The sequence below is a fragment of the Hevea brasiliensis genome, chromosome 6 (genome assembly GCF_030052815.1).
Source record: "Hevea brasiliensis isolate MT/VB/25A 57/8 chromosome 6, ASM3005281v1, whole genome shotgun sequence".
In the NCBI taxonomy this organism is placed as follows: domain Eukaryota; kingdom Viridiplantae; phylum Streptophyta; class Magnoliopsida; order Malpighiales; family Euphorbiaceae; genus Hevea; species Hevea brasiliensis.
Window position 1 is genome coordinate 98,606,376 of NC_079498.1, and position 25,811 is coordinate 98,632,186.

Here is a 25,811-nt window from a genome sequence, read left to right on the forward strand (position 1 = left end):
ATAACTTTCAAAACTATAAAACTTTACACCAAATCATAGTCAAACACTTTTTAGGCCAATAAAGATATTTTAACAAGAAAATCTTTTGAGGGATTAAAAATAAGCATCATTGACTTTTACTCCTCAATTCTTTTCACAACCAATTCTAGAAATTAAAACTAACTTCTATACTAGATGTACCTTCAATGTAGCCTTGGAAGGTAACTTTTTCTTCTTTTATCTCCTTTGATTCGTCCTGTGTTATCCTTAGAATGTCATTCTTTCTTCAGAAGCACGAATCCATCATGAAATCCTTTTGTCCTTTTTCTTTGAGATACACAACACTTAAAATAATGTTGGTTTGATTCTAGTTGAGTTTTGGTATCATCAAAATCTATGCTCCTTTGAGCTTGTGGGGTCAACAGTAACTCCAAGCAGGGTTAGTTGATCTTTTGGTTTAGTAGTATAAGATGCAAGTCGACATCAACTGCTCTGCTTATTCTATGCAGAACAAGTAATTTCGAGTTTTCAAAATGAGAGAATGAATGCTATGATTTTTATATATATGACCTTGTTCCTAATATACCCAGTATCAATATGCATTCCTTTGTTGTTCAGATTTTAGCCTTCTTCCATGTATTATTACAAACTGATACCCAGAAGTGATCCTGACTTATCCATCCTTCCAGTAGAAATGTTGAAGACAAAAAAAGGAGATGATATGCTAGTTTCTGCTTGACAACTAATTGTTAGGTCACCAGCTATCCTTTCTATTCCATTTCACTAGATATTGTTATTGGTCCGTATGGTTGAGCATGCCAGGAAAGCAGCCATTTACTGGAGCAGAAGCACATTTATATACTTTTGGACATTATTGAAGAGATACCTCAGCTCCCTCCAACATTGGAAATTTCCACCGGGTCCATGTACTTTTTCTTGGTTGGATAATTAAATTTTGCAGATTCTAATAGATTCATCTTGTTCTTGGAAAGATGTGGCATTTGATTTGTACTGAACGCAGTTGAACAATTTTCCTTGTCATCTTCTGCGTAATGTGTAGATTCCTGGTACAAAAACTGAAATACCTTAACATTTTGTTTTTACTTTACCTGATACGGTTGAAACAAATGAAATTTGTTGTGCTTCATTTCAAAGACTTTAGCCCCATGAAAAACAAATTTCATCTAGAAAACACACAAGCCACCATATTAGAGCATCCTCAATCTTTTTCTTATATTCAAACAGTCTAATTATGGAGAAAAAATATATATTGCTTGCACACTTTTGGCTGTGTTAGGAGGTAGCATTATAACACCCAATTATGAAACAGTTTTAAGAAATAGGTAAGGGCTCTTACGTATTCTATACCTTACCCCAGTGGATTAAGACAGCTATTTATATGTGATATGAAATGAGGAAAATTACAGATGTACTACTTCTTTGCCAACAGAAGAAGATATTGGCAATTGCATCAGAGAAACATATTCACAACAACACGCCTAATACTTTTTAAATCATGTGCTCAGTTGAAACTGCAAGTTTCTGCAGCAAATCCCAACGTGGATTCCTTGGTATTATATATAACCCGTTGGTTTCTCTGCTGATAATTTCCTATTATAGGAATATCATCTTCAAATGAGAGACTGGCAAGAGCCAAACAAACTTGAGATGCGTCAGTCTTCACGAAGTAGAAAATCCCAGTTACATCAACATTCAGCTCAGCATTTCCATCAAAGTGCAGCTTTATTGTCGGAATATCAACTTCTTGATATCCGTTAAGGTTAAAACAAGTATCCAAGATTGAAAAAGACGGTGCAGAAGGAAACCCAGAGAATTGTTTCAGAAACACTGCTTTCAGAATCCTGTACACTGAAGGAGGAAGTCTGGTAATGACGGTCCCTGAATCGATCAGTATGCCACCTTGACCTAAGGCTGGTGCTTGCAAAGCCACCCCACCAATGCCAATACCAGTTAAGTTGAGAAAGTAGAAGGTAGGTAGCTGTGGATTGGGAATCATTCTAGTATAAGAAATGGGAGTTGTATTCTTGTAAACTGAAAAATTATCACCCAGGACTAATGAACCTGAAGCATCAGCAGCTGTATTCGGCAAACAATAGGAAAAAATTCCTCCAAATATTGCAGAAGACTGAGAAATCAATGAAAGATCACTCCTTCCAAATCCCATAAGACCTGAAGCCCCTCCAAAGAGACCTCTATTATTCCTGCCACATCCAAATATGAAATTGTCCTCAGGGGTTGTTCCTAAATTGAGATGCTCCGTCCCTAGCTCACCCCTGGTATAGGAACCATCACCATAGTTAACAACATAGTTACAGGTTGGTGGGTTGCTCCCACAGACTCCTGAATTCCCAGTTGCAAATTGGAGGGATTGGCAAATTGATGAATTACATAAAACTGTTTCGTACGAAGGGGACACTGAAGGGTTGAAAAGAGGGTCTTGTTGATTATAACACAGTCTGCAAGGTTGACATTGAACCCATGTTAAATCACTTCCTGTGTCTACTATCACTGTCATGTTTCGACCACCTAATTCTACTGTAACAATGTAGTTCAATGTCTGAAGTCTTACACCAGAAACTAATGGGATTTGACTATGTACAGAATCTTCAATGTTGCCATGAACACTCTTTTTTATTCGAGATTGAAGTGACCGAACTTGAAAATTGTCAAGAATCAAACTTTCTTGTAGCTTCTTGTTCCAGTCAGTAATCTGGCCCGAGCAGGAATCCCTATGCTTCATTTCCAATATGGCTACTCCCTTCTCCCATCCTGTAATTCCAAACAGAAATAAAATTCCTCTCAAAAAATTAATCACAAAAGCAATTTACTTTTCTTAGCACACAATGAAATAGCATCAAGAAGAACAAAGATCAAAGCAACTGATCAGGAGTATGGATGCATTTATTAGGTAACTAATGCATGAAGGTATATGTAGAAAAAGTGCAGGTCTAACTAATTAAAAACAGTTAGTTTCCGGAAATTTGCTGATAAAAATTGAAGTACAACACTAAATAATTCAATAATAGGCTGCATTTTGCAATCAAAAGGAAATTAAAGTCAAGGCAAGCTTTTATCAATAACATCCAGTTTCAACCTAACAAAGTTAAAGGGAAGGAGAGAGAGACAGAGACCAATAATAGTTGTTTCCCATAAAGCAAGAAAGCAGTTATATATATATATATATATATATATATATATATATATAGGAACCGCTTAGTAGATTACAGATCCCAAAATGAAGAATAAAGTAAAGAAGCTAAGAAAAAGAGACATGGTCACCATGCAATGGCTGGCCTAAACTATATTTTCTGATCTTTTTCTTTTTCTCTTTGGCAGTACTCACTTGAATTCTGGGAGAGACAACTTGAAGTATAACCCTCCCATTTCCATTGCCATTCCTGCAAGCTGAGGGCTTTCTTCTCTTGAAAACATTGAACCCCAGGAAGAGCAACAGTGAGGAGAAGAGCAAGAAAAGAAAGAACAAGAAAAAGAGCTTGTTTCAATGGCAAAATAGGTCTTGCTTCTGCCATTGTTGAGCACAGTGAAGAAAGCGAAGAAATGGTTTGTCAATAAAAATGAAGAAGAGGGAAAAATAAAATCTGGCAACATGTGGGAAAGAAAAGAAAGGAGAGAGTAGGAGATTCTTGCGAGTTGGAGTTTGGCAAGAGAACAAGAGAGGAAGGGTTGGCTAAAGGACCCACTGGTGCATGAGAATTACTGGGGATTCACGTGCAAATACTTGAGCAGAGGAAGAAAAAAAAAAAAAAAAAAAAAGACGCGGTAGTAGTGGACGGTAGGGTCGTGGGATATGAAGTTTTTATAAGATAATGACTCGCCCATCACGGAATCAGCTGTCACAGCTTACATGCAGGGAGGGAGGGAGAGAGAGAGAGAGAGAGAGAGAGAGAAGGTGGTGGGAATACCTGTTAAGGACATGTGTGTTCGATATTGTTCCTTTCTATAATGGGATACTACTTTGTATGCCGTATCTATTGATCATTTTAATTTTGTGTTGTGTTTAGTACTAATTAGATATCAATCAACTCTAAGCTTTCGTTCCTTAATCTTCCGTTCATCTCTAAGCAATGCTTGAATTAATATCTATTTTTTTAAATTCAATAATAGATCAAATAATAATTAATAAATTATAAAATAAAAATAATTATCTTCTTTCTCACTATAAAGATAAATTATCTTAAAATAAATAGTTAAAGTGACTTGAACTTCAAATCTCTTACTTTACTCATTCTAAAAATGAAAGAAGATCAACTAAGTTACTTAATCAGCTGCTTATAATATCTATTGATTAGTGTGGTTTTTTTTTAATACATAATACACTGAATGTCTTCATTCTAATTTTTTATAGCAATAATTTTTTTTTTGAAATTTGATTATTTTAATATGTTATATGGTATAATTTCATATTGCAGATATTAATTTATTAACGAAATTAAAAATTAAATTATTACTTAAAAATAAAATAAAAATTAATGTATTATTTTGCTATTCCTCAAAAACTTAAGTATAATTTTTTTTTTCCCTACTAAAAAAAGAGGGAATTGGACGTTGAGATGAAGCTCGCCCAGCTAACTCTTCTAAAAACCTTCCTGAGGCCTTCAAAGATCATAAAAATCATAGGCCTTATTTGACTTTCAGACACCCCCAAAACAAAGTCCCAAATAGAAACTAATTCAACTAGTGGTTGGCATTGACAAAGAAGATCCAACAACCCAACTGACTTTATCAAATCAAACTGATTATTTTAATTAATTTAATATTACGATTGGAACTATTAATAAGTTAATTAGAAAATCTTAAAATTAATATATTTTAATCATAAAATTATAAAATAATAAAATAAATTTTTTCAATTTTTTTTTGCAGTATTAAATTTTTTTTTTTTTTTGAAGAGTGCCTTCTTAATAAGAACTTTAATGTTAAACAGCTTAGTAAAATCTTTGAGAATTATTTGAATTTCGATAAAGGGCTGATTTTTTACTAATATAAAACTGCGAAATATTTAAAACACCACAATTATATTCTTCAGTCAATTTCCAAGCGAAATTGCAGATAGGATTTAGTTCTTGGGTTTTATTCAATTAGATTTGTTGCCTCCTTTTGTAATTTCGGTTTGATTTGTGTTTGCTTTTTGTGTTTGGAGATTGATTTTGAATTGAGATTCTGAATTAATTTTTTGGGGATTGAAACATATCCAAAAGTTTGCCTTTAACAATAGCAATAATATTTAATCAAAGCATCCATGCATCTATTAGCATTACTGATCCACATTTATATAACATAAACACAGTGGCTTCAAAGAAAACAAATTCTATTTGTGTTTCCAGAAGCTTGAAGATTGTGCAAACCAGTGTTTCCAGGGACCAGGCACTGATTATACCCTTGGGCCAGAGTTCTGCAATGGTGCCCGTTGCATGTATGCCTATGTCTAAGGATGAAATGAAACCTGCTCAAATTTTGCTGAATGAAACTATACTTGGCTTTAATCCACAATTTAACTAACTGTTGGTTATTAGATATTAACTAGTTAATTGTTTATATAGGGTTAAATTTTACTCATGATTATCGAACTTTATAAATTATTATAGTAAGGTCACTCAACTTAAATTTTTTCATTTTCTTTTCTTAAAAATTATTCAACTTTTATTTGAGTATCATTAAAGTCATTATGACTAGATATTATAGGTTTTCTAATTAACTTAGTGATCTGTCATCATTTTACAAATGAACTTACCACGTTACTTTATTAATAGCCCTATTTCTTCTTTTCCACTTTTTCTTCTTCCATCTTATATGCCTTTTTCTTGTAGGCAAATTCACCCACCATCACCTATCTTCTTCTACTTCTTCTTCTTTAATATTCAAATTCACCCACCATCACCTATCTTCTTCTACTTCTTCTTCTTTAATATTCTTTGCCTCATCAGAAAACACCATCATACAGTAGTAAGAATTTTTTTTTTTTTGGCTTTTGGCCATTCCTAAACCCTTAAAAATGGGAAGCATCAAAGACTTGCCATTTACACGTACACTTTTATTCCAATATCCAAAAACAACCAAAATCAAGAAGCCCATAACTCTCTCACAATCTCTCATCCACTCATTTCGTCTCCTTTTGGGAAAAAAGAAGTTGTCTAAGATTTTTTTTTTTTTTTGGTCTTATTGGTATATATTGCTTTGGATTTTAGGTGGGGTGGGTATGCATATTTTGGTGCCATTCAATTTCTTGGCTAGTGGGTTTTTTTATTTGGAAGTTCTTAAATTTGTCGACTTTCTTGAAATTATTTTTTTCTAATCATGGCTTTAAAAAAAAAATACCAATATGTTGTCGTAGATATTTGTTTCATTTCAAGGTTGAAAAGGTGAGGGTGGTTTTAATGCTAACTGAAGTTCATGCAGTCCTAAAATAGGAAATGTATGGAGAATTATTTTATATATATATATATATATATATATATATATATATATATATATATATATATATATATATATATATATATATATATATTAGTTTTCTTTGGAATTTTTTTTATTTTCCTTTCTTAAAAAAAAAAACTAGTGTCATACTTAATTTGTGAAGGAAGCAAAATTTGAAAGGAGTGATAATCTTTTAATTTGTATCAAAAATATTAAAAGATCGTTTATTTGTAGCATATGTGAGGTGGAAATTAATAGTCTATTTTATTCGAGTTTTAATTTTTAAACTGATTCTCTATTTTTGCTTGTTAATGTGCTAATTCAAAAAAGCTTTCTTGTTTAATTTCTAGCAATTCCCAATTATTGGATGTGTGTTTGGTGTTTATTAATTCATGGATATTGATCGACACTCTCTTCACTTTCCTTTCTATCCTAGATTTTCTTACACGATCTTACCTTCATTGCCTTCACAATTGCTTTCAAGCCTCTCCATAGTGTAATGCTAACTATTGCAATTTGCCCTTCTCCTAATTCGCTAATTTTTGTTGATTTTGAGTTTCAATTGTTAATATTTGATTTTGGATTTGTTGAATATTTATTTGTTGATTTTGGATGTTGGATTCACTGATTTGAACTTTCAATTAATAGGATTTTGATGCTTGAATATGTTTTGTATTTTTTGATGCGTATTTTTTATTTTGGGTGTCTCTTAAATTTTTGTTCTTTTTTGGATTTCAAAAAGAGAGAGTGCAAAACAAAGGGTATGAAAAGAAACAAAATGGATTTTAATATAACAAAAGGGTAGTTAAGCAATTTTATTTTGTAAAATGACGATAGATCAGCAAGTTAATCAGAAACCTATAATAATTGATACAATGATTTTAATAATGCTCAAATTAAATTTAAATATTTCAAGAAAAAAAAATTAAAGTTGAGTGAGTTTATTGAAATAATCCATAAAATTCAGTAACCGTGAGTAGGGTATGAAAAGAAACAAAATGGATTTTAATATAACAAAAGGGTAGTTAAGCAATTTTATTTTGTAAAATGACGATAGATCAGCAAGTTAATCAGAAACCTATAATAATTGATACAATGATTTTAATAATGCTCAAATTAAATTTAAATATTTCAAGAAAAAAAAATTAAAGTTGAGTGAGCTTATTGAAATAATCCATAAAATTCAGTAACCGTGAGTAAAATTTACCTTTCATATAGTAATTTAAAATAAAAGTGTTATAAAAGTAGCTGTTGGATTAACTGCTAAATGTAAAAATAATGATATTATCTTTTTAGCTCTAGTCAAATTACTCAAAGCTGCCTTAAAAGTTAAGAGGGGTAATATTTCATATTCTACTCTCTCAACTTCTAAACACTAGTATAAACACTTATGCCATTCAATAGTATAAAATAAGAGAGTTAGCATTTTAACTATAATCAAAATACTAAACACTATCTTTCAAAGTTGCCTAGCAAAGCCTTGAAGATATCACTGAACTAAAAGCGCATGACATTTTCCAATCCTTGAAGCAGATGCTGTGGCCTAAGTATAAAAAATACTCCATCTTTTGGGGGTGAAATCCTAAATAGAGACACATTAGAACTTAAAATAAAAAAAAAATTACAATCTAAAATAATCTGAAAAAATTCTAACCAATCTTCAACATTTGATAATATGGCATTAAATATTTTCAATAATTTATCACCATTATTATATGTAACATATCAAAAAAGAATGCATCATATTTTAAGCTCCAAAAATCATCTTTAAAGTGAATTTATAGTAAATTTATTTAGGATTTAAGAGTGAAAGAGTTAAAGCATAGGAAAACTAAACTTAGTTTTAAGAATTTAAGTATGTGTGGATATAATTTTAAATTAGTTAATTTTTAAAACAATAATTTATAATGATTAAAATAAATAGTACTTAAGAATTTTGATTATTATAATAAATGGTACTTAACAATTTTGACTCTATAGGATAAAAAAAATAGGGACAAAATTTTATGCTACAAAAGAAATTATTTTTTTATTTTTCTCAAATATTTAATCTATTTTTATATTTTGTGCTAAAACTAATTTTAAATATTAAATTTGATAAAATTATTATTTCAAAATTTAAAAGAAAATTTTTAGAGACAAATTAATAAAGTTAATCTCTAAAATTAAGAATTTTAATCATTTATGTAAATGTAAAAATTATTAAAGTTTTATATTTAATTTAAAAAAAAAAAGAAGAGTTAGAGGCCACTAATATATATATATATATATATATATATATATATATATATATATATATATATATATATATATATATATATATATATATATATAATGGAGTGCCCTGAAAAATATTGGTTAAAAATATAAGATAATTTAATGTTGGTTAAATCATATGAACATTTTTATCACTTTAAAATATCAAAAAAAAAAAATTTATATCCTCTTAATATATTGAGGAAGTACAATACATTCAAATATTATCTTTATTTAGTAATATTTATATTATTATAAAAAATAATATTAACAATCTGAAAAGTATAAAGATAGTGCAAAAGGAAAAAAAAAAATTATATATATGTATCATATAAAATTATAAGTACATAGAATAATATATATCAATATATGTAACTTGTCTAATGGCTACTTATTATAATATTAAAAGGGTAATCATTCAATAATTTGTAACTTATAAATATATATTATTGGGAAATTAATAGTTTAGTCATAATTTAAAGCAATTGAATAATTAATTAATAAAAAATAAAAAAAAAATCAATGAAATTTTATATATATATATATAAACTAAATAACATTATTAATATTAACCCAAGTAATAATATCAAACATTTATTATACTATAAAAATATCAAGTAAGTAATGAAAGCTAAATATTAATATAAGTTTCTTGATTACCATAATTAAGTATATATATATATATATATATATATATATATATATATATATATATATATATATATATATATATAACTGAAAATATGTCTCGGTCTCTATTAAAAGCATTATAAATAAGATAAATAAAAATAAAATAATCTATTTGTTCTCATTTTATAGATATTTAAGACATAATTTGCATTTATTTTGCCCTTGTATATAGTTTTATATAAAACAGTATGTACACTTTCACATTCTCCTCTGCTCAGCGTGGGATTCTACTCAGATTTCATCACCTTAGACCGAATCTTTACCTAGGTTTTTTATTTCTTAGTTTATTTTCATGTCATTTGTGAATTTCTTGATAGTTTTCCTTGTAATATTGAACATGAGTTAGTAGATTTACTTAGATTTCAGAGTTTGGGATGTAATACTCTGTTTTAACCATGTTATTAATCTTATTTTGATTTAATGAAATGGGTATTATGCTTTGATTCTTTGCCTTGTGATTTATTATTACACGCTTTGTGTTAGGCCCCTCAAAATGTTATTTTAAATCATTAATTAATTGAAAGATTGAGAGGTGAAAATTAATTGTGAAAACCTAAGGTTTAGAACCTTCAAATTCAAATTTAGAGATAAAAAAAAATTTGTAAGAGGATTTTATAAATTAATTACTAAGTTTAATGGATTTTAACCAAGTCATAAGCACAAAAGTAGGATTTGACTTGTTTAAAATACTTCTTTGATTATTTTAGAAAGAATTATAAATATTTTCAAAATGAATTTCCTTCAAAGCTTGTTAATACTCATTCATTAGTTTAATATCGGGTTAATTGGAGTGTAAGTCTCCAAACTTTGGAATCGCATTTTTTATGTATTGGTATGTGTTTGTTATAGCTAGCCTTATTTTAGAGATAATTGCATTTTAATACTTTATTTTAGATTAACTTGCCATATCAGCTTTCCATATTTACTTTCATTTACATTTAAGTTTATTTACACATTTGTTAGTCTACTTTATTACTTTATTTACATACATATTAATCATCTGGATAATCTATATAATCAATAGATTTGGTAATTATCCCGATCCTCATGGGAATGATAATTTTCTAGACTATTGCATGATCTGTATGCTTGTGGGTCTAGCTGTTGAACATAGAACACAAGCTTTTAATAATCTTAAGAGGAATAAGAATGCACTCAGTAATGAAAAGCTCACAACTCAATTTGTTTTCAAAAGGAAGTTACTTTATTTGATCCAACAACAGCCTTGTATAGGCTTACAAAGAAAGACACGTTAACATGATTTCTCCAACAAACTCCATGACTTCACTAACAAGACTCAACTAAACCACTAAAATATAAAAACAAACCAGTAACAATTCATGGCTAAAAAAATAGCAACATACTCATAACAATTAAACCCATTAAGATAGCATTAACAATTAAAACTAATTCCGAACTGACTGGGTTAAATCAACCTTCTAGAAACCATCAAGCTGGTGTTGCAAGCTTTAACACTCCCCCTCAACACCAGCTCTCATTCTCTCCACTATGCCAAGCTGATGACAAAAGGTTTCAAATTTGTTGGTGCTCAAACCTTTTGTGAACAGATCTGCTACTTGGTCCTCTATCTTAATCTGCTGCAACTCAATTTCTCCTTGTAGAACTTTTTCCCTGAGAAAATGATAATGCACTTCCACATGTTTAGTTCTTGCATGAAAGATTGGATTCTCTGCCAAACGTATTGCTGATTGGCTGTCACAACAAAAGGGAATTGCATATTCTACAGGATGATGTAAATTCTTCATGAGTTGTATGAGTCAAGTACTCTCTTGAGCTGCCATTACTGCTGCTCGGTACTCTGCTTCTGTTGTTGACAAAGACATAGTAGGTTACCTTTTGCTGCACCAAGAGATTGCTCCTGTTCCAAGCATAAATACATACCCAGTAGTTGAGCGACGGGTATCATGATCTCCTGCATAATCAGCGTCACAATAACCAATTAGTTTGCACTCTCCACCTTTCTTGTACAAGATACCATAGTCAATTGTACTCCTTACATATCTCAGCATTTGTCGAACAGCATCCATATGAGGTTTCTTTGGATTTTGAATATACCGACCCATCACACCAACGACATAAGAGATATCAGGTCGAGTTAAAGTTAAATAGATTAAACTACCTACCAACTGTTGGTACATTGTTGCATCTTCCAAATCTTTTCCTTCATGGGCACATATTTTGGCATTTGGTTCTATTGGTGTCGAAATTGTCTTGCACCCAAGCATTCCAAACTTCTTTAACAAATCTTTGGAATACTTTTGCTAATGAAGAATTATTCTCTCTTGAGTATGATCAACCTCTAGACCAAGAAAGTGCTTGAGTTATCCAATCACCTATCATGATTAAGTCATCTACGTACACCAGCACAATAGCTAGCTTCCCTTCATTGATTTTGACAAACAAACTAGAGTCTGCAGGTGTCACTGAATAGCCACTTTGAGTCAGGAATTCAGCAACCTTATCATACCAAGCCCTTGGTGCTTGTTTTAATCCATACAATGCCTTTCGCAGCTTACATACATATTCAGGGTGATATTGATTTTGAAAACCCATTGGTTGAATCATGTAGATCTCCCGATCCAACTCCCCATGCAGATCTCCCGATCCAACTCCCCATGCAGGAACGCATTTTTCACATCCATCTGCCATAGGTTCCAGTCTTTGTTAGCTGCAAATGCAAGTAAGATTCGCACAGTTGTAAGCTTTGCAACTGGACTAAACGTTTCATCATAGTCTAGTCCATATTGTTGACTAAACCCTCGAGCCACCAGATGAGCTTTAAACCTTTCAATTGATCCATTTGTGCATTGCTTTATTTTGTAAACCCATTTGCAAGAAATAGGTTTCACTTCTCTTAGCTTTGGCACAAGCTCCCAAGTCTGATTTCATTCTAATGCAGCGATTTCTTTTTCCATAGCTTTAATCCACATAGAATTCTGAGATGCTTCCTCAAACGTCTCAAGTTCTTTTGCAACTTCTTCTTCTGTTATGGCAGCATTAGCATATTTAATGTAACACCCCTATGTTCGGTAGTGCATTCTACTGTTTTGGTGACCAGTGTCTGTCCCGACAGCTAGGATGCCTAGAACTACATTTAAATGTTAGTGAGGAGATATAAAATAATAAAATACAAGAAAGGAAAATACAAGAAAAACAAAGAAAAAATAATAGCAATGAAATGTAACCAAGTTAAACGAGTCGAAAACCGTAGTGATGAGTGACTGCACCGGGAAGTTGCGGCGTGGACCGTTGACTAGCCCTGGACCGCGGGGAACCCTGAAAAATATTTTTTAAGATTTAAATAAACATCTATTGAATTATAAATGACATTAGAAATATCAAAGAAAAATTAATTAATTAGTACAAAGAAAAATGAGAAATCGAAAAAATGACAAAATTCGGTGTTACCAAAAAATCGGGAACACAACCCGAATAGGGGCATTGTGGTCAATTGACACCCCGAGTTGACTTTTGACCTCAATGTCCATTAAAAATAAATGATATTAAATCTTGAAAATATCATAAAAATTAAAGTGGTGGTACATAATTTAAATAGTAAAAGAAATGAGGCAAACTTACAAAATTTGGAAACTTTGAATAAATAAATCATTTCCTAAAGTTAGTGCTCCACTAACTTACATTATGGGACACCTTATTAAGCATTTGGACAGGTTAAACTTCATCTTCAACCTTCAGAAACCACACCAGCTGAAACTCTCCCAAGGTTCATCCATGGCCGCCCACCTTTCAACTCTCCATGCACTCCTCATTTAGCCACCATTTCCTTAAGAGTTCTCCATTAAAAGTTGTCTACACATCTTGGGCAGCAATAAGGGAGCAAGAAAGATAAGTTTTGGTAAGTTTTTAAGAAGCTTCAAAAGGGGTAAGTGGTTATTTTCATTTCTTGTTTCATTAAAAGTGTAACTAAGGTTGTGGTGAGTTGATTTATGGAAGAAAAGTTGAAGTTTTGATGAGTTAGATTGAGCTCCATTTCTGCAGCCATGGAAGTTTAATATGTTAACTTGTTTTCTTCATGTATTTGGTGATTTAGGGTATTGATTTAAATGTTTAATTGTATTGAAGTTGAATTCCATGTATAAAGTTCGAATGGTAAGCTTGAAAAGTGAAAATGGAAGTTTGATATGTATATATATTTTTTTGGTAGCCTCATGATGAAGATTAAAGTGTTTAAATTCATGAAAAGGTTGTTGAATTATGGTACTAGAAGTAGCAAATTATGTGCATGATTGAGTAGAGAATAAATGTGTAATTTGATGATGGAAGTAATGTGTAATATTTAGGAGAGTTTATGTGTATATATGGTAGGGTTTGGACCTTGTGAATTATGATTGCATTTGGTGCATTGTGAAATTATTATATTCTGTCCAAATTGACCTATAATGTAAAGGAATGAATAGTTATGGTTAGTGCCAAATGCAGAATGGTTTGGGTAAGTGAAGATGTAGTTGGTAAATATGTGTTTGATTTGGTGTTTGAGAGGCATGTAGAGGGCAGTGTGCAAATGAGCCTATAACCCTAAGTGTGTGACTCCAATTGATATGAGGTCAATTGGAGGTGAAACTACGCACAAAATGTGCCAACTTTCATGAAGAAAGTCTACCTAAATTCTGTCCAGAAAGTGATGTGAGAATTGACCAAATTCGAATTATGACTTTGCAAACCTGAAAATTTACCATTTGGATAGCAGTTAGTGTTTTAGCCATAACTCACTCAAAATAGGTCCAAATGACCTAAAATTTTTACCATGGATAGATTAGACATAGAGCTACAACTCTTATGAAGACACCAAAATTCAGAAATGACCATAAGCAAGTCAAAATGCTTGCACAAATTCGGGTATAAAAACTGCCAGAACCAGAAATGACCTAAAAATGACATAAGTTTGTCATTTTAGTGCAATCTGACCAGCAATAGTAAAATGACCATAACTTGGTCTAGTAAACTCCAAATAACCTAAAATTTGTGGCAAAAGTTCACTAAGACATAGACCTACAAGTTTGTAAGTCGGACCAGAAATCGAAAATCGAGGAAACTAGGTCGTCCGACTAGGTCAAAATAGCATACTAAAATCCGATAAATTGCAATAAAATGCAATGCACTTAAAAATGGAATTGGTAACTTATACCAACACTAAAGGACTATAAAATGTGATATATGGGTAACATTAAACCTAATTCACCTAGAGTGCATTAATGGTCAATATTATAGGTTGACTAAGGAAAGCAATAGTATTAAATAAATTAATTATTGAACCTTATTGTTAGAAACAGTTTAAATGAGTTCTGAAACACTTCAAATTGTATATTTCAGTTAGCAAAGACTCAGGGAAGGGGAAGGAAACACTGAGTCAGGGCCAAGAGGTTACTCTTCAAAGGTTTGTGCACAACAGTTATTTATTTTGAATTTTCAATTGAAATAAATTATGACTATTTGTATGTTATTGTTTTAAATTGTGGAAAATTGTTTGAATGGAAATTTGATGGATACTTATTGCTTCTAAAATATTGCAAATGATTTGAAACCACAGCTATCATGTATATTGATTGAATTCCTCGCTAGCTTGTCTAGTGAGACGAATTGGCTTTGAATTCCCTCTCTGACTGAAGTGTTAAGGTGTGCGTCAATTGAGGACGAATAGGATGAGTACTCATATAATTTCTAGCTAGCTATGTTATTCCTCATTAGCCATTGGCTTTTGGGATGAATTGGACTTTGGAATCATGATTAAGTTGTGTGTGTAATTTATTGATAATTACTATGATATTGTGTGTAACACCCTTATTTGTATAGCCTGGTATATTTCACTGTGCCGGTGACCGTTGTCAGTCCGGACAATTAAGAGGATTAGAACCACACTTAAGACAGCTAAAGAAGCCATAAATACAAATAATTAGTAATTGCCAATTAGTTAAGTATGAATAAGAAAAAAAGAATATAAGAAGTTAAACGAGCCGAGAGTCATAGCGATGGATGACCTTTTCGGGAAGGACTGCGAAGTCATTTTAAACTCAAAATTCGAACCGTAAAATGTGACGCCATGGTCCTTATGAAAAAGAACTGTTAAGCCAGTCAAATAATTAGGTCAGGGAGTCGAAAGAAATACTGAATTATTTGCAAACCAAGATGAAACCGGCGAGGGGCAATTTGGTCAATTGACCCGGAGAGATGACTCCTGATCTAACTGTCAAATAAAATCGGAGAAAAGAAAATTTTGGAATCAAGAATTAAATTAAAGAACTAATAGAAAAATAAAAAAAAAAGAAAAGAAAATGAAAAATGGAAAAGTCAAAAGGTGATGACATCATGCATGACCTCATGCATGATGCCATAAAGAATATAATTAATTAATTAATTTATTTATTTACATTTTTGGTCTTCCATAAGACTTAAAAATTCATAAAAAAAGAAATAAAATCATTTCTTCTTCTTCAAAAAACGTCCTCATCTCTCTCTCACTTTTCTCTCCCAAGGTTCCTCCATTAACAAGCTTTTAAAGCTTGAAAAACTTAGTTCTTCCCCACAAATTTCAACCCTAAACCCTAAAAAGCTTCTAAGTTACCCTAGAAAAGAAGATTAAAGAAGAATAGGAGGGAAGAAAGTGGAAGAATTGAAGCTTTGGGAATACTTCCTTAAAGGTTAGTCAAGAATCCTCTCAATTCTCCTTATATTCATGAATTTGCACTTGAAATGAACTAGTATTGATGAAAATAAAATAAAAACAACATATTTAGGAATATAATGAAATTCAGCCAGCTTAGAGGTAACTTGAAATTGATGGATTTTGATACAATTAAAAGGGTAGGCAAGCTTTATTGAAGGTGTAGTTGAGGTTTATATAGTTTAATTGCATGAAATGAGCTTAACATAGAAATTAGGGTTTTGGACATTAGGGTTTAGAGACCAAAAATGTGAAGAAGTGCTAAATGATGTCTTTGACATAGTTTAAGGAAAGAAATGGCCATTTGTGACCTAATTAAGTGTGTTAGAAGTGTTTGAATCAAAGCCAAATTCGGATTGGGTATGCACCATGACCAAAAGTCAACTTTGAGGGACCAAAAATGGAATTTTACAAGTCCAATGGATATGGGACCAATTGGGGATGTAAATCGGCACTAAATGACACAATTTTCATTTAGGAAGCATGCCCAAAAAGTGACTAAAACCTAGTGAACAAATTGACTAAAGTTGAAAAATTGCAGACTGCCCTGCACAAACTGACTAAATGAACAATTTGTTCATTTGGTCATAACTAGAGCTAGGCAGGTCAAAATGACCTGAAATTTTACCAGTGGTTAGATGGAATATAGACCTAAAACTTTTATGAAGAACACCAATCCAAATTATGCCATTAACCCAATCAAATTACTAAGCAAAGTTGGTGACCTGAACCTGCAGAACTGCAGATTACCATATGAACAGTAAAGTTTCAATGGCTATAACTCTCTCTAGAAAACTCCGATTTAGGTGATTCTTGAACCAATGGAAACCTAAGGCATATTAGAAAATTTCATATGAAGAAAATTAGACCAAATTATAGACCTAACTTGATCAAATTTCTGAACGAAGTTAGAATCAATAATCTGCCAAAACAAAATTCTACAGCATGAACAGTAAACGTAATTTGCATATAACTTGAGCTAAAAAAACTCCAATTGGAGTGATTCAAAAAGAATAATAAACTTAAGACAATAAGGAACATTTTCTATGAAGGAAATTTTACCAAATTCCAACAGTAAAATGACCAATGGAATAGTGCAACCTAGACACCAAAAACTGAAAATTGACAATTTTGCCTAAAAGACTTAAGTGTTGAGAAAATGACCAAAACTAACAAGTTTGGTGACTAAAATGTGGTATGTGGGTGAAGTTGGAATTCTCATACCTATTAAGCCTTAGAAAGTCAACAATTTGACTTGAATAGTATAGTGAATAGTAACCCGAAACACAAAAATTTCAAGAACGTCGAGTTTAGCACATTAGAGCTAGGTAAAAGTGAAGTTAAAATTATATTTGGATTTATGCTAAGTTATGGTACTGAAACACTGTGAAACTGTGTGTTTCAGCTGAAAAAGACTTGGAATCTCTGAGAGACTGAGTCAAGGCCTAGAGGCGACTCACGTCAGGTCTGTGCACAGTAATTTTTAATTAAATATATAATTCCTGAAAATTTGATTTTTTTGAGTTAATTATGAATTGCATTGCCATTTATAATTCTAAATATGACTTTGAAAATTGATCAGATTTCTCATAAATTATTTGAATAAATTGTTTTGAACTGATTTTGTGTTCACACTTAGCATGACAGTATCACATTATTCTTCCTCCATTTATGGGGTTGAGATCGTTCATTTTCCTCCCTCTCTGGCTTACCAGTTGAGGTCGAGATCGGATGAGTACTCATTAGCTAGCTAGCCACCTCCCTCATTGATTTCGATTAGTGGGGTTGTAGATTGCTTTGTAGTGGTGTACAACACGGCATTGATCGGAAATTTTGTGTCATAGCTTAAGTTGTGTATGAATTGGCAACACTGTATTTCTTAAATTATTTGACTAAATTGTGTTATTATGAGCTTTGATAATTTGTGAAATGTGATTGAGAAATATTTAAATTGTGTTTTGGCAATGAATGTTTTATGTACTGCATTTCAAATTTTTATTGTGCACCACTGAGTATTTTTATACTTAGCGATAACTTATTTTGCTGTCGCAGATAAGAGCAAAGAGAAAGCGGCAGAGTGAGCTGCGGGATTGATAAGAACTCTTAATCACTTTTGTACGGGTATTGTTTTATACCCTTGTAATTATATTGATGTAAATACTGTAATGTCATAAGTATCAATGTAAAGTGAGCAGTTGTGTAATAAATTGTAATAATTTTATTTTTGGATTGTATATCTGTAAATTTAATTTGTGCATACAATATTGATGGAATGATATGAAATAGTTTGTTTTGAGAATTTTGAGATGACAAATTTTGGATTAAATTATGGAATTGATTTGAGATGTGTTGACTTGAAATTATTTAGTGGTTGAGAGTTGTGAAAAATTTTTGGAATTGTTTTTCACAGGTTTTTGAAGAACTGTTTTCTCAAAATATAGACGAAACTCTGTCAAAATTTTTATAAAATTTGCGGTAAAATTAAAATGAACAAAAAATTTTACTAGTTTATAAGCTTTGAATAAATGATTTTAATTCCTACCAAAATGCTCACCACTTCCAAAATGCAAGAAAATAGTTTTAAAATCCATTGTAGTGTACTTAATGAATTATCGGTAGGTGAAGTTCGGTAGTTCATTAGGTATTCTACGGGATCATGTTATGCCTTACAGAGGGGTAAGGTGTGACATTGTGAAATGGAGTTTAAATTCTTTATGACATTTACTGTCTTTTGAATTTAACTATGATGTTGAGTATCCACCGTTTATATGATTTATGGCTTATGGTTTTAAATTGTATTTTCTTAATATTGTGCACCACTGAAACATTGGCTTAGTGATAGTTTTTTCATTGTTGTCGCAGGTAGACAGACGGACAGAGCAGCAGAGTAGGCTGCTTGTGCTACATTTTAAGATTTCTCCGGGCATATTGAGTATACCATATTTTTTAGTTTTTGTTGTAATGTATGTGCTCTGTATGTATATATTGTACTTGGTCTTGAGCATTTGTAAAGTAAAATTGTAAATTATTTTGGCTTGTAAAAATATTATGACATATTTCTCTTATCTTAGCTGTTGGAAACACTGGAAAATTGTTGTTGAATTGAGTTGATAAATGTTGAGAAATTTATTTTGTTGAACTGTTATTGGAATTTGGGATTGAGAAATATATTGGAAGTGTTTTTTTACAAATTTTTGAAGAACTGTTTTATTCAAAATATAGATGACACTCTGCCAAAAATTTTACAGAAATTATTAATACTTTAGATTTATTATTTGGTTCACTCCAGTAAAAGAATTTTTTTTTTAACATTTGTCAATAGTGCTCACCACTGTAAAAAAAAATTAAGAAAAGGTTTAAAATCCCTTGTAGTGTATTTAATGGGTTATCAGTATAAGAAGTTTGGTAATTCATTAGGTATATTACGGGATCATGTTATGCCTTACAGAGGGTTAGGGTGTGACATTTGAGATTTGGCTTTCGGATTCTTGTTGACCTTCTGGGTTGTGATTGTTTAGTTGGTACTTCTACTTTATCAGTCTCACCTTCTTCACTTGGTTGTTGATACACACTAGTTTGCCATGAATTTTGAGTCATACCTTGTTTAACATCATTGTCATCATTTGAATCTTTAATTTCATCTGAACTCAACTGGATTTGGGCATATTTCAACTTATCTTTAAAACTATCAGAGTTTGGTAATATCTCCTTTTTTGAGGACCACCATGAAGATGTTTCATTGAACACCACACGGGATGTGTAGCACCTTGTAGTTGTAGGATCACAACATTTCCACCCTTTTCTTTGGCTATCATATCCCACAAAAATACATCTAACAGCTTTATTGTCAATCTTGCCACGTAAATGATTAGGTACAAATACATAGCACACACATCCGAATACTCGAAAATAACTAACTGTAGGTTTCATGTTCCACAATATCTCAAAAGGTGAAAGAAAGCATAACCTTTGTTGAGGAAGTTTATTGATCACAAAGGCTGTCGTCCTCATTGCTTCTGCCTAAAAACTTCCTGGTACGTTCTTTGCATGGAGCATACTTCGATAAATTTCAACAAGATGTCTGTTCTTTCTCTCCGCTACACCGTTTTGTTGTGGTGTGTTGGCATATGTGAATTGGTGACGTATTCGACATTCCCGTAGATACTGGGAAAACTTGTTTGAGCTATACTCTCCCCCATTGTCAGTGCGCAAGCAAAGAATTTCCTTATCAACTTCTGCTTCAGCTATCTCTTTAAACTCTTTGAACTTTAAAAATGTGTCAGATTTTTCTTTTAAAAAGAAAACCCACACATACCTAGAAAAGTCATTAATAAAGGTCACCATATACTTCATCCCACCAATTGATGGCTGCTTAATAGGTCCAAACACATCATAGTGTATTAATTCTAGTGGTTTCTTTGCTTTAAACTTGGATTCCTCGTACGATAATTGATGTGCTTTACCGTATTGACACCCTGCACAGATTGTGTCTGTTCTTACTTCAAGTTGGGGAAGTCCCTTAAGCATCAACTTGCTCATCATCACACTTAGCTTGGAGTAGCTAACGTGACTCAATCGCATGTGCCATAATTCTGCTGTTTCATTCCTCCTGGTCTTGTCTACATATACAGACTCTGCTGATATCACATAGACTGATTCTAACCTTCGTCCCTTCATCATTGGCTTTTCTGAAATCTTGAGATCATGATACACCTTCACATCTTGCAGGCCAAACAAAATAAAATGACCTGATGATGTTAATTGTGCTACCGAAAGTAGATTTTTCTTCATTCCTGGGACATGGTAGACATGTGGAAGTGACACCTGGTTAGCACTATATTGGGGAGAAACAACCGTCTTACCAACGTGAGCTATTGGTAACTTAGAATTGTTGGTTGTCACCACCACACGGCTTCCTTTGTATTCTGATAAGTCCTGCAGCTTTTCTTTGTCGCCTGTCATATGATTTGAGCAGCTTGAGTCAATGATCCAGTCATTGTCATAATTAATCTATTCAGATGTTGTTATAGTGAGAGCTAACTCTTCAGCAACCCAGTCATCTTTGCTTTTCTCCTTTGTATTGGAAGTAGGAGTGTTGCTCTCCACAGACCTTTTCTTGGACCAACAAGCTTTTGCCATATGACCCTTCTTTCCACAATTGTAACACTTCCCTTCAAACCTTTTACTATTGCCATGATTCTTTGAAGCTCCTCCTAGACGAGAGCTCCCCTCTCCTTGATGATTTTTCACCTTCTCATCATTCTTTTTAGATCCACTAATGACATGCTGCTTGTAGGTCCCTCTGCTTTTAATGGTGTAGAGTGCTTCCTTTTCACCCTTCAACGAGACTCTTCCCATTTGCTTAGCCTTGGCCTCTTAACCAGTAAGCAAATTTTCAAACTCAATAAGTGATGGTTGATTTGGCCAACCCTATACTGTAGCAATGAAGCCTCTAAATTCAAGTCTCAAACCATGAATGATTATTTTTTTCATCCTAGTTTCTCCAATTGGAGCTGTTGGATCCAATTCTGAAATTTCATGGCATATCGACTTCACCTTGTGAAAATATTGGGCCACTGTCATATCACGTTGCGCTACTGACAACAGATCACTTTCTAACAGCTGCAGTCGCCTGTCATTCTTCTTTGAGAAAAGTGTAGCCAACGTCTCCCAAGCTTCTTTTAGTGTTTTAGAATCTTGGATATGCTCCAATACGTCTTCTTCTATTATAGTCTTTAGAGCAAACATAGCTTTGCCCGCTTTTATCTTCCACTTCCACAAGGTACCACTTCATCCTCTGCCTCCGTTTGTGTAATTTCATTTCCGTTGACTACCTTCCATAGATCTTGGCCTTGTATGTAGGACATCATACATGTTGCCCATGTATTGTAATTCTGGTTGTTGAGCTTTTTAATTCCTCCAACAATTTGAAGATCAGTCATCTTGTCAGTATATATCAACTTCCACCAATTTGATGGTACTCAGACTATCTCACGACTAACTTGGCTCTGATACCAGAATTGTTGAACACAGAACACAAGCTTTTAATAATCTAAAGAGGAATAAGAATGCACTCAATAATGAAAAGCTCACAACTCAATTTGTTTTCAAAAGGAAGTTACTTTATTTGATCCAATAGCAGCCTTATATAGGCTTACAAAGAAAGACACGTTAACATGATTTCTCCAACAAACTCCATGACTTCACTAACAAGACTCAACTAAACCACTAAAATATAGAAACAAACTAGTAACAATTCATGGCTAAAAAATAGCAACATACTCATAACAGTTAAACCCATTAAGATAGCATTAACAATTAAAACTAATTCCGAACTGACTTTGTCAAATCAACCTTCTAGAAACCATCAGGCTGGTGTTGCAAGCTTTAACATTGGCACATCAATAACATTAAATTAAATTAAAATTTACTAAATATATAAAAATGAGAGAGATGGAAAATTTTAGTGCTCCATGTGACTACTTTTATAATAAAATTTTAAATTATTTTATTAATTTTAAGATATATATAATTATTAAATTTTTATAATTAAATGAAATACTAAAAATATTATAAGACATTAAATAAGAAATTTACAAAATTTTAACCATTAATTAAATATTAATTCAATATATCTAATATTTTCAATTATTTAGTCATGAAAATTGAAGTAACAATCATAATAATAATAATAATAATTAACAAGAAACTAAAAAGAGAATTAAATAAAAATAAATAAATACTTAACATAAAAAATAATAACTACTATACTTATAAAACATGATAATCTTTACATGATAAGTACCATGTGACAATACTAAGATAATATTTGTCTATGTGGCAATACCAAGAAAAACTTTGCAGCTATAATATCTAATGTTTTCAATTATTTAGTTATGAAAATTGAAGTAACAATGATAATTGAAAGGAAAATAAAAGAGAATTAAATAAAAAATAAATTTTAATATTTAACACAAAAGATAATAATTATTTTAATTATAAAACATAATAATCTCTACATTATAATTGCCATATGGCAACACCAAGATAAAATTTGTCCACTTGGTAACATCAAGAAAAACTCTATATGATTTAATATCTTATGTTTTCAATTATTTAGTCATGAAAATTGAAGTAACAATGATAATAATAAAGATAATTAAAATGAAAAAAAAATTAAATAAAAAAGTAGAATTAAATACTTAATATAAAAGATAATAATTATAATAATTATAAAACATGATAATCTTTATATAATAAGCATTGCCATGTGGCAACATCAATAGAAAATTTGTCCATATGGCAATACCAAAAAAATCTCTCCATGCTTTAATGTCTGTCTAACTAAATGTTTGTGCTATGCATAAATTTAATAAAAAATAATTTTTTTATATTTAACTTAAATTTTAATATTTTGCTTTTCATTAAAATTATTTTTAATTTTTCTTTTAATTTTATCATTACAATTTATAACATATCGCTATAATACTCCCCTTTAATACTTTATTTTTAATATTTACATATTTAATTTAATTTTTTTAATAAAATTATATTTTTATCACTTTTATTAATATAGCCATAAATTATAAATCAATGGCTATTTAATGCAATTTATTGTTTTATGTTTTAAAATTATAAATTTAACATAATTGGTTAAAGAAAAAATTGAAATATTAATATAAAAATATTAATAAGCAGGTTAAACTCTTTTAAAAAAGTGTTACATGGTAATTTATAGGGAAACCTGGTCTAATTTATAATAGAGATAATATTTTTAATTATTTAGCCATGAAAATTGAAGTAACAATGATAATAATAAAGATAATTAAAAAGAAAATAAAAATGTAATTAAATAAAAAAGAATTAAATACTTAACATAAAAAATAATAATTTTTATAATTATAAAATATAGTAATTTCTATGTGATAAATCTATGTGTCAACATCAAGAAAAAATTTGTTTAATGGCAACACTTATATATAGGATAACAATAGAGAAAAATTCATTTGTCTTTGTAAATATTTAGTGTAACACCCCTGATTTTTATATATTATTATTGGGCTTCGTATAGGTATCCTCAATTCGCGGAAATTCGACAGTTGTCCGGATCTGTGAATTTCCGCATGCACCAGCTACTGGAAAAGTCTCCGAATTGGATCAAGGTTTTGGCTACCCCACCATTGTCAGGCATCCCGAGCGCGTTCCCGAAGTCGGAATCGGCAAAGGTAAACCCGAACCTTGCTTTTTCGTAATTTTCTAGTGCTTAAATAGGATTAAAAATCCATAAAATATTCGTGATACCTTAGAAAATTACGATTCTTTTTGCAATAGCTTAGTAATATTTCTAAGGACCGCGGGGCAGAGTTTTATAATTTTTAGAGCTTATTTGAGCAGTTTTTGCAAAAATGATCAATTATAATGACTAAATTGAAATTTTACATATTGTGATGAATGATTGATTTGATGGGCCCACGAGGGCTGTGTGATGTGATTGAGTTGTGGATATATGGATTGTGGATATAGAAGTGTGTTTTGAGCCCTTTGCGAGTTGGGTAGGTCCTAGGTATAGGGAAGATTCTGGATTTTCGCACGACTTAGACGTATTGGTCTTTTTCTTTGTTTGTATTGAGTCGATTTATTAAATGATTGTAATAAAATTGTCGTGAGCGACCCTTCTTCCTCCGCCCACCGCCAAAGTGATTGTCGTCAAGTCCGTGAGTAGAATATTAATTTTAATTGTAATTTCGATATTATTATATGTTCAAGCATGCCCATGCATCACTTATATGCATATATTTATGTAGTTAAACTCTAGGCACGATTTATGTTGCATTCATAATCGTTGATGTGCCATGGATGTTGTTGTGGTAATTTGGAGCAGCGTGCGTTGGCGTGCGTGTGATGTGGTGTGGACTATGGATAGACGGGTAGTCACGCTTGAGTAATTGGGACCCGATCCTTCGAGGGGTAGTCACGGCTTGAGTAATTGGGACCTCGATTTGGTTATTAAGTGGAAGTCCGAGCTTGAGTAATTCGGCACCAGGTTGGATTTAAGAGAGTCGTATAGGGGATCGGCTCCCATATGTTATGATTGATACTACAGGTGTGTGAGTGCTCCAAATTACCTTTACGATGCTATGATGTGAATTTATTCGATGTTGCACTTCATTCCACAGTTGCATTAGTTTTAGATAGTTATAGAGATTATGGTTAAAATTGATATTTTACTTTCTCGAGTCGAACGCTCACTCTGTTCAATATTTTTCTCGGCTACAGGAGGATTTTATTGTGGTTAACCCGCTTTTCTCCTTCGCAGTTGTTTATCAATAGTTTTGTAATTTTATTTACTCCTAGAATTTCCGCATGTGTTAGAAATATTTAAATGATTCGTCTGTAATATAAATCGTCATGTGGACCTGTAAAATTAAATGCATGTTTCATGGAATGGATGAGGGAGCTGAGGTTCCATTTATTTTTATGCCGATATGAGTATGTGGAGGGTGAGCTGAGCTCCCCAATTGATGATATATTTTGTTTACAGGTCGGGTGAGTCAAAAACTCCCCGTTGAAAGGTCCACTTTATGGCCGGATTCTGTCCGGTTGGTTTCTTGAAATTGGGCCCAAATGGGCCTTAGAGTTGGGTTAATGAACAGTTAGGCTTACTACGGGCCTCGGGGCTTTAGGTGGCCCTGTGTCCTAGTGGTCCGGTCCATAGGTTGGGTCGTGACAA

At 31.8% G+C, this 25,811-nt stretch overlaps 1 protein-coding gene across 1 annotated transcript; it reads right to left on the minus strand.

Moving 5' to 3' along the window:
• Positions 1-1,309: 1,309 nt before the first annotated feature.
• On the minus strand, positions 1,310-3,700 carry LOC131180853 (aspartyl protease family protein At5g10770-like). Its single transcript, XM_058148709.1, has 2 exons — positions 3,344-3,700; positions 1,310-2,769 (listed from the first exon to the last, which is right to left on the minus strand). Exons 1-2 carry the CDS (start codon positions 3,528-3,530, stop codon positions 1,502-1,504), a joined length of 1,455 nt encoding a protein of 484 aa, XP_058004692.1. The 5' UTR covers positions 3,531-3,700; the 3' UTR covers positions 1,310-1,501.
• Between the last annotated feature and the right edge of the window lie 22,111 nt (positions 3,701-25,811).

Excerpts from the sequence above, each read along its gene's own strand:
- LOC131180853 (XM_058148709.1), bottom strand. The coding sequence starts at position 3,530 with ATGGCAGAAGCAAGACCTATTTTGCCATTGAAACAAGCTCTTTTTCTT. Across the intron at positions 2,770-3,343 it reads TTGTCTCTCCCAGAATTCAA|GATGGGAGAAGGGAGTAGCC; the intron begins GTGAGTACTGCC and ends TTGGAATTACAG.